Source organism: Arachis hypogaea, chromosome 15, assembly GCF_003086295.3.
Source record: "Arachis hypogaea cultivar Tifrunner chromosome 15, arahy.Tifrunner.gnm2.J5K5, whole genome shotgun sequence".
NCBI lineage: Eukaryota > Viridiplantae > Streptophyta > Magnoliopsida > Fabales > Fabaceae > Arachis > Arachis hypogaea.
Window position 1 is genome coordinate 67364082 of NC_092050.1, and position 18589 is coordinate 67382670.

The following is an 18589-nucleotide window of genomic DNA, read 5'->3' on the forward strand; positions in this document are numbered from 1 at the left end:
TTTCTCCTCACTTCTTCCATCCAACACTTGCCTTATGATCCTGAAATCACTCAAAAAACATATCAAGACATCGAATAAAATTAAAGTGAGTTAAATTTAGCTATTTTAAGGCCTAAAAAGTATATTTTCACACTTAAGCACAAATCTAGGGAGAATTACAAAACCATACTATTTCATTGAATAATGTGAGAAAAGTTGATAAAATTTCCCAAATTAAGCACAAGATAAACCACAAAATTGGAGTTTATCAAATCTCCCCACACTTAAACCAAGCATGTCCTCATGCTAAGAATAAAGAAGGATAAGAAAAGGGGTATGAACATTTATTCAATGTAAATAAACTATATGCACCTATCAATATGAATGCGACTAAATGCAAAATGATTCTGCCTACTTGGTTAAAAATGAATCAATCTCCAAGAACATATATAAGCAAGTAGGGCAAAGTAGTATGTTGATTCACAAATCTTACCAATTTGAATATCAAAATAAAGTTCAAATAGACTTGCAAGAAGAAAGCTCATGAAAGCCGGGAACAAGGAATTGAGCATCAAACCCTCACTGGAAGTGTATCCGCTCTAGTCGCTCAAGTGTATGGGGTTGATCACTCAATTCTCTTCTAATCATTCTTTCCATGATTTTTTTTTCATCTAACAATCAACAATTATTCAATGCATGCATACATTAATCATGAGGACTTGTTCATAGGTTGTAATGGGGCTAAGGTAAAGGTAGGGATGTATATGATTAAGTGAGCTTGAAATTTGCATCTTTGATTAGCCTAAACTCTCACCTAACACATATAACAACCTATACAATTCTAATACACAACCTAGCTACCCATGATTCCCACTTTTTCACATACTCATGCATTCTTATTAATTCACATTCCATATGCATTATTATTGTTACTTTACTTTGGGGCATTTTTGTCCCCTTTTTATTTCTTTTTTTTTCTTTCTCTCTTTTTTTTTTATTTTTTTTTTCTTTTTATACATATTTTTTTTCTCGTATATTTTTTTCAAACTAAAATATATACAAAGATGTCAATGCATATGGTTTTACATATCTAATGCATAAGCATGTACCCAATTCCCAAAAATCTTCAACAAAAATACAAAAACACACTTTTCTCTCAACCAATGTCCTAATTTCCCATACCCAATTGATACACATCCTCACTAGCCTAAGCTAATCAAAGATCCAAATTAAAGGACATTTATTTTTTTTCACTTACGGGTGGTGATGTGCAAAAATTAAGAACAAAAGAGATTAAATAGGCTCAAATTTGGCTAACAATGGTTGATGAAAGGTAGGCTATTTGGGTAAGTGAGCTATATGAAATGATGGCCTCAATCATATAAATGCATGTATACATGGAATAATGGACATAAAGAATCAAACAAAGCAAAGATTACAATTATAAAAAGAGAACGATGCACACAAGAATGAAAAGTGGTTATAAAATGTAACCACACAATTTGGCTCAAAACTCACATGATTGTGTTCTTAGCTCAAAAACCATGTTCCAAAATAAATTCTTCAAGCAAGTTCAACAAAATTTTTTTTTTTTCAAATTAGTAGGGTGCCCTAAAATAATTTTTCTTGGAAAAGAAATCATCACCCTAACCAAGTAGTCCTAATATAAAAAGAAGTGATGAAAAATATGTACAAATTCTAGCTAACATGCAACCTATCATGCAATGCAACAACTAACTAGCAAAGGAAATCAAGAATTGGTGTTGAAAGAAAGAAATTGTTACCCATGGAGATCGGTCGGACGACCTCCCCACACTTAAAAATTTGCACCGTCCTCGGTGCATGCAAAGAAGAGTAAAGTGGACGGGTTGCTACAATTGATGAGTTTCTTCAAAGGGTTGTACGGGTAAACTTGTTTGTTGCCCCATTTGAAGCTTATCCTTTTCCTCTTGGTGGCCAACCTAAAAGGAAAGAAAAAGAAAGAGAATTACGCCTACAACAAAGATTGCAAAGCAAATAGAACATAGGCGGGGGCTAATGCCAAATAAGAATAGGGTCCTCACTACATGGTAGCTACAACATGTGAGTGAGAAAATAATGTAAGCTAAGGCATATTAACTAACACTTGATGCAAGAGTAAAGTCAAAGCATGAAGAGCACTCAAAAGCATCAAGTTCGACTAGAAAGAGTGGGTCATGAAAGACATGTAAGCTCATATCAATGCACAAAGGATACAAGGGTCATCAAAGGTTAATCATTGAATTAGAAATTTCATTACCCAACAATATCAAACAAGTCAAGAAGCACCAAGATTAACCAAGAAATTCTCAACAATTGAGTAAGAAAATTCAACACCATTATTCAAATAAGAAGCTCAAAAAAAAGAAGGTAAAAACAAGCTATAAAAACAAAATGAAAATGCAAAGAATAAAAGTATGCGAATATAATGGACAAAAGAAAATGGAAGATGAGAAAAAAAACTCTTTGTTTTTGTGACGCGGACGCGTCATGCACGCCCACGTGCCGATGCGCAGATTGGCAGAAGGACGCGTACGCGCCAGGTGCGTGCACGCGTGGGTGAGGTTATGCGCGGGGCACAGTGTCAGCCCAAGGTTGGCTCAACTCTCTGGAACATGTACCAGGAGGGCAGGTGGCGCTATCGGTGTGCGCGCGCACAGCGTGCGTGTGCGCGCATTGCGCAATTAGCATCAAGGACGCGTACGCACTAGGTGCGTCTACGCGCGGGTTGGTTTGTGCCTCAGGCATGGTGCTGGCGCAGTGTAGGCGCAACTCTCGGGTCAATGTATGGAGGGATGAATTTTTTCAATCCACGCGTACGCGCACATGGCGCGTGCGCGTGGAGGGGTGAAAATGCTTAATGCACGCGTACGCGTGCAGTGCGCGTACGCATGGATGATGCTCTATTTTTCAAAATTTTTCTATGTTTTCGCACCAATCCAAGCATTCTAAACCTCCAAACAGCTACCAAAACACCATAAAACCTAATTTAACCTACTAAACTACCAATTATACTCAACAAACTCAACAAAATATGAAATTAAACTAATTACCAATATGTACAAAAGGGAAAAATGAAAAGAATTTACCATAGTGGGGTGTCTCCCATCTAGCACTTTTAGTTTAAGTCCTTAAGTTGGACATTTGGTGGTGGTCCTTGCTAGGGTGGTTTATGCTTGAATTCATCCTTAAATCCCCACCATTGTTTGCATCTCCAATATCCACCAGGATCCCAAATTAGGCGCACAAGGCCTTCAAGTAAGCTCAAGTAAATGATAAGGCCCCAAGAGTGTTGAATGTTGAAATGGATTCCGGGGTCCCAAACCTTGTTCTTGCACCTATCTTCTCGTTGACTACCATAGTTAAATTTGGGTGACAAGGGTTGTGAATTCTCAATTGAACAACCAAACATTCCCCTAGACCCATGCAATTTGGTTCTACACCAACTGTTGCTATTCAACTCTGAGCACGCAACCATGATGAACTTAGAATGGTGTCTCCAACCACTACACAACCCTTTCCTACTCTTAACTCCACAAAGAGCTCTAAGTTGACCATCATTTTTAAGCAAACCATATTCAAGTGGGAAAGTAAAGATTAGTGATAAAAATTTTACCCATTTGAATGTTATGTTGGATGGTGACTTAGGAAGGGGGACTTCCCCACACTTAGGCAATGTGAGGTCTATTCCCTTGTGCTCTTTCTTGACTACCTCCACCTCCTCGCAAGCTTCTTCAACTTCAACCTCTTTCTCTTGACAAAGTTTTTCACATTCAACCACCTCTTCACCAACTTCTTCTAGCTCTTCCCCACTCTTCATGTCACAACATGGAGGTAATGTGGAACTTATCTCAATATTCACCACAATATCAATAGTAGAAGATTCCTCAAATACCAAAGGATCATGTGTTGGTGTGGGCTCATCTTCAAGAGGAAGATTTGTTGCTTGCTCACCTTCTTCCAATTCTTCATCATTTATTATATGCTTAGGAGGTTGCGCACCCTCCCTAACATCGCCTTCAAGCTCAATGGAAGAAGGTTCAACAACTTTCACAAAATCATCAATAATGTCACTTGGTGTGGAAGTGTTCTCAAACTTGGAATCCACCTCTTGTTCAATTTTGCCTAGCTCTTCAACCACTTCTTCTTCATTAACAATCTCTTCACTCTCCACTTGTTGCAAGACATAACCCACCTCCTTGTTCTCATGTTGAGATTCTAAAATCTCCTTCATGCTCCTTTCTTCGGTTGATTTCTCACATTTATCCGTGGAGATGCTTTGCTTGTTGCATGAGTCCAATGATTCCAAGATAGCGGTAATGTTAGCAAACTGAGCCATAATTTTTTCAAATATGGGAGGTGATTCATCTTGTGGTTAAGAGTTCTCATACATTGGAGGTGGCTCATCTTGGTAATAACATGGAGGTGGTGGTTCTTGAGGGTATTGGGGGTTTAATTGGGGTGGTTCTTCATATGGTTCATATGGTTCATAAGGTGGTTGGTATGGTGGGTAAGGATTAGGGTCATATGGAGCTGTTTGGTGGTAAGGGACTTGTGAGTAAGGTGGTTCAAAATTATGTTGAGGAGGTGGTTCATAGGCATATGGTGGTGGTTGTTGATAATCACAATAAGGGTCATCACATCCATTGGATTGATATGCATTAGGATTAGGAGTATACCCATAAGAATCCGAAGAGTAGCCGCGTTGGGGTGGCGCTTGGACGGCTCGGGTGGCATAAAATTCCCTTTGGTCCTTGTGTATCTCCGTGAGGATAGTAGTCATGTCCCCAAGCACTTTTGTCAAACTTGATTCGGAAGGAGGTTGTTGCCAAGAAGGTTGTTCATAAGCTTGGGGCTCCTCCCACCTTTGATCTCCAAATCCTTGATGCATGTCCTCATTGAAGCTTCCATTTCCTACAACATAATTTGAGCCAAACTCATAGCCAAAGAAGGTGAGAATTCATAATAGCAAAAAAAAAACAAAAGCTACAAAAATAAGCAACAAGTCCTAAGCCTAACAAAAGCTAACAAACAAGCAAAAGACAAACATATTCATAATATTCACAATAGCCAATAACATAACACCATTGCAACTCCCCGGTAACGGCACCATTAATTTGACACAAAAATTGTTGTCGGTAAGGAATTTCACGAAATATGTACATTGCAAGTATAGCTCCAACCCAACAAACAATTCTCACATCAAATTAAATTTGGTTTTGTCACTAGTACAAACCCCAAATAAGAATTAACCGAAGTATTTAGACTCCGGGTCGTCTCACAAGGAATTGCAATGAAGTAGTCAATTATTGGCTATGAAGAACAAAAGGGGGTTTGGTTGATAAAAGGGGCAAAAATTTAAATGACAAGAAAAGTAAAGAGAGCAATTAAAGAAAGCAATTAATAAAGAGAGACATTCATGGCAAGGTTTGAGATCATAGGCTTTCTATCCTAGTCATTAATCATAACAATACTTAACAAGAATTTATCTTATTTCGTCATCCCCAATGTTAGAAGAAGGTGTAAGTTATCTTCCATTAGAGAAAGTCAAACAAGACTAGTTAATCTCAAGTCAAAAATCCTAATCAACTCACTAATTGAATTAGCAAGAGATTAAAGTTATTGAAAATGATATTAACTAACAACTCTAGATCACCAATCTAAATTGGGTATTAATGACTCAAGATTACCTAATTACTCTTTCCAAGCCAAGAATGCTCAAAATCTACTCTAAAGCCCAACCAAGCATTTTGTCAAACACTTGGTGGGTGTACAAGGAAAGCATAATAAATGTGCAAGAGTAATAAATCTAGCAACTACCAATTGCAAAAAAAGTAAATCAACAACTCAAATCATCAATAAAAGAAACATCAACATCAAATTCCATTAAAAGAGATCTAAATCCAACATGAGCATCCATGAACATAAAAGAGAGAAAAAAGGGGAAATTAACATGAAAACTAAGAGAATGAAAGTGTAGAAACAAGAATTCATAAAAGAAACAAGATGAAAACATGAAATCAAAGCTAAATCTAAGAGAGATTAACCTAAGAACCCTAATTCTAGAGAGAAGAGGAAGCTTCTCTCTCTAGAAACTAAACTACATGATGCTAACACTTCAAACAATTGCTCCCCCCTTACCCAAGCTTGAATTCTTCATGAAATAGCATTAGAAATAAGTTGGATTGGGCCCAAAATGAGCTGCAAATCGCTGGCCACGATTTCACTTTAGTGAACCACGTGCTCCATCGGCGCGCATGCATATAGTGTGCATGTGCGCCCCTATACATCAGGAAACTATTGAAAATTTTATATCATTTTGAACCTCCAGATGTTAGCTTTCCAACGCAACTAGAACCGCCTCATTTGGACCTCTGTAGCTCAAGTTATGGTCGATTGAGTGTGAAGAGGTTAGGCTTGACAGCTTTACGGTTCCTTAATTTCTTCATGAGTTCTCTCACTTTGCATGCGTTTCTCCTCACTTCTTCCATCGAATACTTGCCTTATGATCCTAAAATCACTCAACAAATTTATCAAGGCATCGAATGGAATTAAAATGAGTTAAATTTAGCTATTTTATGGCCTAAAAAGCATGTTTTCACACTTAAGCACAAATCTAGGGAGAATTATAAAACCATGATATTTCATTGAATAAATGTGAGAAAAGTTTATAAAATCCCCCAAATTAAGCACAAGATAAACCATAAAATTGGGGTTTATCAAAGTGCCTGAAAGCCTCCTCACATGCCAGGGTCCATTCGAACGCTATCCTCTTTTTCATCAGGTTGAAAAAGGGCAGAGCTTTGGCCGCTGATGCATCGAGGAAACGGGATAGCGCGGTGAGTCTGCCCGCCAGCCTCTGGACATCTTTCACACATCCCGGGATCTTCATTTGTAGGATTACTTCGCACTTTTCCGGATTGACCTCCACTCCTCTTTGGGGTATCATAAACCCCAAGAATTTCCCGGCTTCAACAGCGAAGGCACACTTGAGCGGATTTAGCCTCATGCTTGTCGCCGAAGAGAGGCGAAGACGTTCTCCAGGTCGCCGATGAGGTCCTCAACTTTGGCGGTCTTGACCAGGATGTCGTCGACGTACACCTCCATCATCTTGCCAATGAGATTTTTGAATATCTTGTTCATCAGCCTTTGGTACGTAGCCCCTGTGTTCTTCAACCCAAACGGCATCACCTTGTAGCAGTATGTCCCTCCTGGCATTATAAATGCCCTTTTCTCTTCATCTGGTCGGTGCATCGGTATCTGGTTGTACCCAGAATAAGCATCCATGAAACTCAGATACCGGTAACTCGCCGCTGCGTCAACAAGAGCATCAATGTTGGGAAGGGGAAAAGAATCCTTGGGACATGCTTTGTTAAGATCAGAATAATCCACACATATTCTCCATTTTCCACTGGGCTTTTTAACCAAGACTACATTCGACAGCCAAGTCGAGTAGTCGAGTTCCCGGATGAAGCCTACTTCTAGTAGGCTAGCCATTTGCCTGGCCACCTCTTCCGCCCCTTTCTTGGAATATTTTCCTCCTCCTTTGGGCCACCGGCTTTGCCTCTGGTCTCACGGCTAGTTGGTGTGACATGAATTGGAGGTCTATACCCGGCATGTCGGCCGGAGTCCAGGCAAACAGGTCACCATTAGCTCTGATCATTTCCATCAGGGGTTCTTTCAAGTCATGAGGCAGGTTTCTGTTTACAAAGGTGAACTTTTCATCTGAGTCGTCGAATGATAAACCACTATTTTATGGTTTATCTTATGCTAAATTGAGTGGTTTTAATCAGCTCTTTGCATACTTATTCATACAATTTGCATGATTTTACAATTCCTTCCCAATTTTGTTATATGATTGAAAACTTGCTTCCTAAGCCTTTAAATTACCAATCTTTAATTCCCCTTTATACTATTCGATGCCGTGATCTGTGTGTTAAGTGTTTTCAGAATTTATAGGGCAGGAATGGCTTAGAGGATGGAAAGGAAGCTTGCAGAAATGGAAGGAACATAAGAAACTAAGGAGCTAACCAGCGAGGATCGACGCGTATGCATGACTAACGCATGCGCGCACGACTTGGCGCATTCCACAGCGACGCGCGTGCGTACTTGACGCGTACGCGTGACACGTGAAGAAGACCATCAACGCGTATGCGTGACTGACGCGTACGCGTGACGTGCGTCACGTGCAGAAATTGCAGAAGACACTGCGGGCAATTTTGGGCTGAGTTTGGACCCAGTTTTCGGCCCAGAAACACAGACTAGAGCCAGAGGACAAGCAGAGACTCAACACACATTCTCATTCACTTAGTTTTTAATTTTAGTTTTGAATCTTAGAGAGAATACTCCTTCTTCTAGGGTTCTTCATATTCATAGATTTCTAGTTTCATGCTTTTGGATTGGACATTGAGAAGAGTCACTACCTCCGTTGAAGTCTTTATCATTCTAGTTTGTTTCCTTATTTCCTTACTCTTTTATCTCCCATTTACCCTGTTCAGAGTTACATATGGATATCTTTGATTTTGGAATTCATTAATGGAAAGAACTATTTTTACCTTTAATTAATTTTCAATTATTATTTTATTTAATTTATTATGTCTTCTTTTTATTCCCTTTATATGTCTATGAAAGTGGTATTCATGTCAAGGGAGTAGACTCTTAACTTGATTTGGGAGTTGATTAATAGGAGACCCTTGAGTTGGAATACTCAAGTGTTAATTTTAATTGGAAGTTGTTGGTTGGCTCTCTAGTCTCTAACTCTAATCCTTCCTTTGGAGAGGATTAGGACTTGATATTCAGAGTTGTTAGTTACTTGACTTTCCTTTATCAGGTAAGGGATAACTAAGTAGAACAACAACCTCTTACTATTACACTTGGGAAAATTCAACAAGGATAGAACTTCCAATTAATCTTCTTCTGGTCAAGGCTTTTTATTTCAATTACATAAAACCTCTTGTTAATTTTCATTGCTTTAATTTACAATCATTTATTTTTCCATTCTCCAACTCTAAAATTTCTCGGAAAACTCCTAACCAATAAATTGCACCCTTTTGTCAACTCGTTGGGAGACGACCTGGGAATTCTACTCCCAGTATTTTATTCTCAATTTTGTGACAATTCTTTCTAAATTGATAAGCTGAATTTTCGTCGGGTAAGAACTGTACTTGCAACGTTATTTCTATTATAAATTCTTAATCGGCAATTTTCCGCTCGTCACCGACCCTGAACTTTTCGTGGTCCCTCTCAGGTTCTGGCCGGGGCTTGTCGTCAACCCTGGCGTCCAAGTCGGCGAGGAAGACACCGGATGCCTCTTTGGATTTCTTCCTCAGGGAGAGGCTGGAATTGTCGCATGCGACCGCCGTTTCCAGATCTCCCCTAATGGTCCCCACTGATCCATCGTCAGTAACAAATTTCATTAATAGCAGTTTGGTGTAGATCACTGCTCCAAACTCGTTGATGGTCTTCCTCCCCAAGATGAGGTTGTAGGCCGTGGAGTCTCTTAAGACGACGAACTCCGCCATTAGCGACCTCTTCCCTCGACCTCCGCCAATGGAGACCGGGAGGGAAACTACTCCATCGGGTTTGATGAAGTTATCTCCTAGGCCGACTACGCCGTGCTGGTGACCCCCTAAGTCGGTATCCCGCAGGCCCAGCGCATCAAATACATTGTGGAACATGATGTTCGAGTCAGCTCCCGTGTCAATTAGGATCCGCTTTACTAGGCCGGTGCCCACTCTGGCTGTGATTTCCATTGGCGGGTTCTCCGTCACATCGTCAAACCATTGATCTTCAGGGCTAAATGATATCGATGGTGCCCTCTGGGAGGGCGGTGTGGAGCCAGAGGACACAGCTAAGACCTTGGCGTCCTTCTTGCTAGCCGACTTCGATCTGGGGGGAACGTCTCTACCGATGACCACGTTTACAATAGTGAGGCTGCGCTCATTATCCTCCTCGGGCCCTCGCCTTTGTCTCACGGCGCGGCTCTTGTCTTCGTTGGATTGGTCGTGATCCCGCCTCCTCGGTTCCTTATATGGTGGGAGAAATTGGCCAACTTCCCCTCCCGAATGGCCTGTTCCAGAGCATCTTTCAGGTCGAAGCAGTCTTGAGTCTTGTGGCCATAGCCCTTGTGGTAATCGCAATAGAGGTTTTTGTTTCCTCCCGTCTTGTCCTTGAGTTGTCGGGGCTTCGACAAGATGCCCTTGTCGGCGATCTACTAATAGACTCCAACAATCGGAGCTGTCAGGGGAGTATAGTTGGTGAACTTTCCTACCCGGGGAATTAGCTTAAAGGTTTTAGTTGATCCTCCGTCTTTGGAGAGCTCCTTCAACCTTTCCCCGCCGTCGGGCGGGCGAGTATTGGAGTAGGCGGGCTGCCGCTTATTGGCCGCCATGACCTGGCTGACTTCTTCATCGTTGATATACTCCCTGGCCACATTTTGAATTTCTTGCATTGTCCAAACAGGCTTGGTGGTAAGGTGTTTTCTGAAATTCTCATTCAATTACCCGTTTGTCAAGCATAAGCTGGCCACCTAATCGGTTAGGCTGTCGATCTCTAAGCACTCGTCGTTGAATCTATCCATGTACTTCCGGATCGGCTCGCCGATTCTTTGTGTTACCCCCAGCAAATTAATCGGGTGCTTCACTTTAGCGATTCGTGTGGTGAACTGAGCCAAGAAAGCCCGATTGATGTCGGCAAAAGTGGCTACAGAGCCCTGGGGAAGGGCATTGAACCAACGAATTGTTGGCCCCGCTAAGGTCACAGGGAAAGCGCGATATCTTACTTCGTTGCCCACCCCTTCTAGGTTCATCCTGGCCTCAAAGGCCGTTAGGTGCTTCTGAGGGTCTTGGGTCCCATCATACTTCATGTCCGTTGGCTTATCGAAGTGCTTCGGTAACCGGACTTCCAGGATCGAATGGTGGAAAGGGGTTGCTCTCATGACCCCCAGTTGTTGCCTTCTCCTCAGTCTTTCTCTACTATCTTCTCTGCGCGGTCGGCTTCTCCTTGACCTCTCTCTGTTGTCTTCTTGACGTGGTTGGCTTCTCCTTGGTCTTTCTCTGCTGCCTTCTCGGTCTTCCTCTACAGTATTTCTTGTCGGTGATCTGGAGTAAATCACGGGATCTCTCCGTCTCCTGGGCACTTCCCTACTTTCCTGGCTTTCAGACTCTGACCGGGGGCTCGAAGTGCGCTTGAAACGACTTCTTCGGAGACTTCCATCCCTCTGTTGAGGAGACCGAGAACGCTCTTGGCTCGGAGTAAGCTGGTGGCGCTCTCGGCCGGCCACTTCGTGTTCTAGGTTTTGTACTCTGTGGCGCAGCTCTTGCATTATTCTGGCGCTATCGCTACCTGTTCCCCCAAAGGGTCGTCTCTCGGGCTGTCGCGGGGGGATCTAGTGTGCTCGCGAGAGGGAGCCCCAGCGGCTACCCTGCCTTCCTCCCCGCGTGGATCGCCTCTGTCGACTACCCCCACAGGGCCAGAATAAAGTCCATGTCAGCCGGTCCCCAGAGACGGCGCCAATGTTCGGTAACTCGGAGTTCCGAACGGGTCAGGGTCGACCACAGGAAGTTGAGGGGAGTAGGCTTGGATCTGGGTCTGGTACGGGTGATGCTCGAGCAAACGATCTCCCGATCTCTTTGTTCAATATGGGGGGAGCCACCTGCAATAACACTCTGACGCCCAAGTCAAGAAGTATGCAGGTAGCAGGGAGTAAGGATATGGTGACGTACCTCGGGGGTAGGAGTAGGACCCTCCCCATATATACCCTGTCAGAGGTGGGCCCCTCGAGGATAAACTCACCTTCCTTGAAGTTTCTTCCCCCTCCAACTGTCCCCAGGTGAGCTGGCTGTGAAGAGGAGAGATTCCTTGGCCTGGGTCCGGGCGCGGGGCGCCCTGGAGGCCGGCCGCCCGGATCTGGTTGGGTCTATGTGAAAGTGAAAAACGTGAAGTGGGCAAGTTAATATTTGGCATTTAAAAGATTTATTAAGTGATCGATATGATTTATATTGAATTTGCACTGTTACGTTGAATTCGCACTTATATAAATACGTAATAATTAATTCGGTAACTAATTGTTGATATGTAGAAAATGATATATTGATTTTAAAATTTTGATACATTATTATGAATAATGCAATAATAAAAATAAAAGAGTAAATTACGAAAAATATATTTGAATTATTTTTATATTAACAAAAATATTTTTAAATTTTGTTAGTAATAAAAATATTCTTAAATAATTTTAAAACGTGTAAAAAATATCCTATTATAATAAAAGATCTACTCCAATGATAAAAAAGTATGCATATAGTTCACTTGCCAATATTAAAATGTAACTACATAAAAAATTCATTTTACGAGAATTTTCTTTTTTATTAACCTAGAATGTCTTTCATAAGTATATATTTTTTCATATTTTTAAATAATCTGTAAATATTTTTGTTAACAACAAAATTTAAAAATATTTTTTTAACAACAAAATAATTTAAATATATTTTTGGTGGTTTACTCAAAATAAAATTCTCATTATTATGAGTAATGTAATGATGACATATTTTTTTATAAATTCAGTTAAATTTTTTATTTTAATTTTTACCTAATTTTATCAAAGAAATTCCCATTATTATAATTAATTAATTATCCAAACATTTTGGACGGAACCATAGTTTATTTATTTTTTCTTTTCTTAAAATAGAAAATACGAAAACCTCCGAGTACAGCAATAATGAAGAAAACCTAGCCTGAGTGTCAAACAAGACCGATCGTTCACCTCTAATTACTATCTGCGGCGCTGCTCCTGCTGTCGTCGTCGTCTCCGACGCCTCTCTTGTGGTTTTGCATTGCTTCTGCTGTTCTGATTCTCACTCGTGGCAACTCCCAGTCATCTTTGCTGCTCTGTTCCGCTACCTGCGCCGCTATACTCTGCTTCACTGGTGTGTTCCGCCTCTCTTCTCTGCGAATTGCCTCTGAATCTTTTGTTTTTTCGCACTTAGTTGTTAATTTTTATTGTTGATCAATGTGGTGGTGGTGTTGTTGCTATATACGTGTATTGTTGCTGCTGCAACTGAAATTTCGCAACGTGGTATTGGTTTGTTGCTTGTATAAACTATATTATAATTTTTATTGCTGCTGCATTCCTTAGGTCCAGAATTATTGTGGTTTTTTCCCCCAAATAATTCACATGTGAAGTAGAGTATACATATATCATATATCATAATTGGAATTCGTCGCTTTGTCTCTTAAAATCAGAAAGATAGCTGTAATTTAATTCGATCCATCTAGTATTCGAGAATCATGTTTCGTGAGATGTTCTTCTTGTGATATCCATTTATCACTTAGAATGAAAAGATTTCTGAACAGGCAGTTCATTCTTCTCTTGATAGATAAGCAAAAGATATATCTATTCATTGTGGAAGGTAAGAGGCACATAGTTTTATAACTGTACTTGTATTTTTAACTGGGATGTTCACGGGATAAATTTTTTGCTTTTAGCTTTTGCAACACATGATTTTTGAATCTTGAGTAGCATATTTTTGCCCTAATCATCTGTATGTACACTTACCAGATTGCTTGAAGAAACAGAAGATGACGTGAATTATGTGGTTGAGATATATATTTCTCATGATGCCAAACATTGTAGTTTGCCGAGTTGATAGAGAATGGACATGTCAAAGTGGGAGAAGTGAGCAAAGTTATTTGTCAGGATTTGATAAAACACTGCAGTGAAATGAGGTACATCAGATATAAACTCTTGAGAGGGAACAGTATATCTAACTCCAAAATGTGGGAGCTTCTTATAATGTGCCCAATTTCAATAGGTGACTTTGATATTTCAACATTTTCTGTTATTTAAGATTCTTAATTTATTATTTTAGGATTTATATTATCATAATCTTATATTATTATAATTGGGTTGATCCCTGTCCAATCTGATGGACCACCATTAGCTTAGGTTAGTGAAAAGTGAAAGTGGTTTTGGGTTGGGTGTTACCATTTTACTTTCGACGGGTGAGTGCTAGTACTAAACCACGCAAATCATTTTTTTATTCCTCGTTGCATGTATATGTCAAAACCCACAAAGTTTTATGTCTTTTAATTTTATTTGTTGTGAAATAATATTTTTATATCCTTTATAAATATTTATCTGCAACTGTTTAAATAATTTCTTTAGTTTGTCATATTATTAATTTGGTCCTTTACTATTATTATTAATGTTCATTGAATCATGAGCTATGGAATGATTTATGATTCATGACTCGAAAATTAATCAAATGATTTAGGACATCTATGTTGTAGCCTCTGCTTCCTACAGTAATGGAAAAAACTTACTCTTGATACCAGCTTTCCACATTGTTGCTGACTTGCTGTTGGTGACTTGGTGTATTTGACACCTGAGACTATTTTGTGACTGATCTGCCTGGAGTAAGTTTGAGGGTTTTGTTAGGGAAAGATAGTTAACATATGAGAAAATTGGCTTCCTTTTGAATCTTACTTAGATTTGTCAAACTATGGACTGTTGTCATTTCGAGCTGTCAAATATAAAATATCTATTGTGATATATTTATCATGCTGAGAAGGCAATTAGAAATATATAAAACTTAACAGTTCAGTGAAGTTTGCATTTTCATTTTGTTTCCTCAGAGTTCCTGAAGACATAAATTGGAGTATGGAGTTGTATGCTTTGTGAGCAGCCACGAGAGTGTCAAACATTTCCCCTAACAGAAGAGGGACCAAACTATTTCAGTTTCGTTCCTTCTCTCTCTTCCACCAATGCAAACCATGTTTTCCAACAACCTTTCATTGATCCCTCTAAAGAATCTTCGATTTCTCTCACAATTTAACCATCTCTGCACAAAAACACTCCTTCCATCCGATCCCCTTCCACACTCTCAATCACAGGATCCCGCAAATGGCCCTAGCAGCCACTTCTCCAAGAAAATCGATGATTTTCCCATGAAAATTTCAGCTGAAGCTCAATCACACCTCGAGGTTATTTCGAAAGAGGGTGTCTTGGACACCCTTTTGAGCCATAAGCCTGACCCCAAATCGGCTCTGAAGTTTTTCAAAGGAGTGGAGAGAAGACGAGGGTTTGTGAAAACCGTTGATGTTTTGTGTTTGTTGGTGCATATTCTGGCTTCGAGCCCTGATACTTATGGGGTTCTACGGAATTTGCTAAACAACTATGTTTTTGCAGATTCTAGTCCTACTGTTAGGGTACTTGTGGAAGAGTTGGTAGCATGTGCAGTAAGGTACAATTTTGAATCTGATTCGCGGGTTTTCAATTATCTTTTGAATGCTTATGTTAGAGCTAATAAGATCACAGATGCTGTCGAGTGTTTTAGATTGATATTAAAACATGATGTGGTTCCTTGGGTTTCATTTATGAACATCCTTTTAACTGCATTAGTCAGGAGGAACATGATTAGTGATGCATATAGCCTGTATGATGAAATGGTTCAAAGAAAAATGTATGGTGATTGCTTTACTCTGCATGTCCTAATGCGTGCATGTTTGAAAGAAGGGAATATTGAGGAAGCTGAGATGTATTTCAGTCGGGCAAAGGGTAGAGGGTTAGAACTTGATGCAGCTGCTTACAGCATTGTTATTCAGGCTGCTTGTAGGAGGCCGAACTCGAATTCAGCATGTGAGCTGTTGAAGGAGATGAAAAAGTTGGGTTGGGTGCCATCTGAGGGTACATATAATTCTGTGATTGCTGCTTGTGCTAAACAGGGAAATCTTGTAGATGCATTGAGGCTTAAGGATGAGATGGTGAGTAGTGGTGTTCCATTGAATATAATTGTTGTAACAAATTTAATTAAAGGACATTGTGAGCAAGGGAATGTTGATAGTGCATTACAATTGTTTGAGGAGGTTGTTAAGGTTGGTGTTACTCCTGATATGGTTACTTTCTCGGTTTTGATAGATTGGTGCTCTAAGACTGGGAATGTGGAGAAGGCATTTGAACTTTACTCCCAAATGAAACTCATGGCCATTCAACCAAATGTTTATATTGTAAATTCTCTGTTAAAGGGATTTCGGAAACAGCGTTTTCTAGAAAGTGCGTATATGGTGCTTGATGAGGCTATTGAACTTGGTGTTGCTACTGTTGTTACATATAACATCCTTTTATGCTGGCTTGGTGAGCAGGGAATGGTTAATGAGGCCCGTCATTTGTGGGACAAGATGATAAGTACGGGAATTACACCTTCACTAATTTCTTACAACAACATGATACTTTGTCACTGTAAAAGGGGCTGCATGGATGATGCCTGTAGTGTGAAGAATGATATACTTAACAGCGGTTTAAAACCGAATGCTTTTACATACACACTTTTGATAGATGGTTTTTTCAAAAAAGGTGATGCTAACCATGCCTTTGGTATGTTTGATCAAATGGTGGCTGCAAATATTGCACCTTCAGACTTCACATTTAATGTTGTTATAAGCGGCTTGTGCAAAGTTGGCCGGGTGTCGGAGACCAAGGATATGTTGAACAATTTTCTGAACCAGGGCTTTATTCCTTCCTCTGTGACATATAATAGCATCATTGACGGATTTGTCAAGCAAGGAGCAATTGATTTAGCACAGTCTACTTACAGGGAGATGTGTGAAAGTGGAATTTCACCAAATGTTATCACTTGTACTAGTTTGATTAATGGACTTTGCAGAAGCAGGAAGATTGATGTTGCTTTGAGAATGTATAATGACATGAAAATCATGGGATTAGAGTTGGATATTACTGCATATAGTGCTCTCATCGATGGTTTCTGCAAAGTACACGACATGGAAGGTGCATGCAAATTCTTCTCTGAACTTCTGGAGGTTGGTTTGGTTCCAAACTCAGTCGTGTACAACAGCATGATTAGTGGCTTTGTAAATGTGAATAATATGGAAGCTGCACTTAGCTTTCACAAGAAAATGGTAGAAAACAATGTCCCATGTGATTTGCAAACATATACAACGTTGATCAATGGGCTTTTAAAGGAGGGTAAATTGAATTTTGCTTCAGATCTTTACTCAGAGATGCTTTCCAAGGGTATCATACCTGATACTTTCATGTATAATGTTCTGGTAAGTGGACTTTGTAACCAAGGACAACTAGAGAAAGGTAGCAAGATCCTAACGGAAATGGATGGGAATAATATAACTCCTACTGTTCTTATTTATAACACTTTAATTGCTGGATATTTTAGGGAGGGGAATCCGCAAGAGGCCTATCGACTACATGATGAGATGCTTGATAAAGGTCTTGTGCCTGATGACACAACGTATGATATTCTTGTAAATGGAAAGCCCCACATATCCTATGCTCATGCCAGAGCTTGACTTGCATAAAATGGGTTGAGGATGTACATTGCGATAATGGGCTTCAAATTAATTGATCTTAGTGTGAAAGTTGTAGAATGATTGGAAATTGGTCACCGTTCTCTTTTATTTTTTATTATTTATTATTTATTATTTATTTGGACCAAGAAACATGGACCAACTTACTTTCCAATCTCAATGCTTATTTTTCTCACACAAATCATAATTCTTTCTAATTAATTACGGGTTCCTTCTTCTCATATCCAATACGAACTACATGCGATTCTATGTTTGGTCTCAACAGCATAACAATATTGGTGACCAGATATTCTGCAGATAGTTAAGTACTCTGGGAAAAAGAATTTCCAGTAGCTAGAGTGTGGCTGTGCTTGCTTGCGGAGCTATTACCAATGGAAAATTTTGCACTATTTAGGTGTGATCTTAATGTTCCTTTAGTTACATTTATGGGTTGTAGACAACTTGTCTTTCTAGTCAAAAGAAATGTACATGTAAACAATCTCAATGATATTTGGTGTATGTAGCCAACCCTGGTGTATGTAGTCAACCCTACCTAGTTGGATAAGGCTTTGTTGTTCCTGCTAATTTTATCATTGCCATTGGTTATGAAACGATGATGCTTTATTATATATTATTTATTATATTTAGAGTATATATTCATTTTGGTCCTCAAAGAATTTCAAACCAGACATTTTAGTCCCCAACTAAAATTAATTACTCAATTGGTTCCTAAAAATTAATTCCGTTAGTCACTTAGGTCCTTGGCTCCGTCAACTCTAACGGAAGACAAAATGGTCCATAAAAACTCTAACAATGGACAAAATGATCCCTGACCACTATTCGAAAACAACACTGTTCTTCCCCAATTTTTATCATATCTCGCATAACCCTAACATTCATACTCTCCTTCTTTACCTTCACAGTCTTCTTTTCCATCTTTTTCTTCCTCCTCTTTAGCTCCAAGATTAAGCCATGGTGTAATTGTCACACATGTCGCACCTACCTCAACATGTTATGGACCACACACTTCCTAAATCTTTGTGACTGGTACATCCACCTCCTCTGCACTTCACCCACCAAAAGCATCCACTTCCACGTCTTTGATAACATCACCTCCAACCCCGACAACGTCCACGACATCCTCAAGACCAAGTTCTACAACTACTCTAAGCGCACGCCTTTCTCCACTCTTCGACAAGCAATATAAATTGTTGGACATTATCATGAGAAAATTCTCCTTCGACATCATATGCGAATTCTCATTTGAAATAGGCAC

The 18589-nt window shown here is 39.8% G+C and overlaps 1 protein-coding gene across 6 annotated transcripts; it reads left to right on the top strand.

Moving 5' to 3' along the window:
* Positions 1-12642: 12642 nt before the first annotated feature.
* Positions 12643-17515, top strand: LOC112750345 (uncharacterized). 6 transcript variants are annotated; one of them, XM_072216332.1, is made up of 5 exons: positions 12703-12923; positions 13556-13722; positions 14332-14412; positions 14632-15239; positions 15601-17515. In XM_072216332.1, exons 4-5 carry the CDS (start codon positions 15228-15230, stop codon positions 17314-17316), a joined length of 1728 nt encoding a protein of 575 aa, XP_072072433.1. In that variant the 5' UTR covers positions 12703-12923; positions 13556-13722; positions 14332-14412; positions 14632-15227; the 3' UTR covers positions 17317-17515. The 6 variants fall into 6 exon arrangements, with proteins under 6 accessions (XP_025654827.1, XP_025654829.1, XP_072072431.1 ...); XM_072216330.1 differs by lacking the exon at positions 14332-14412 and having other exon boundaries at positions 12691-12923; positions 13556-13808; XM_072216329.1 differs by having other exon boundaries at positions 12691-12923; positions 14632-17515.
* The last annotated feature ends 1074 nt before the right edge of the window (positions 17516-18589 follow it).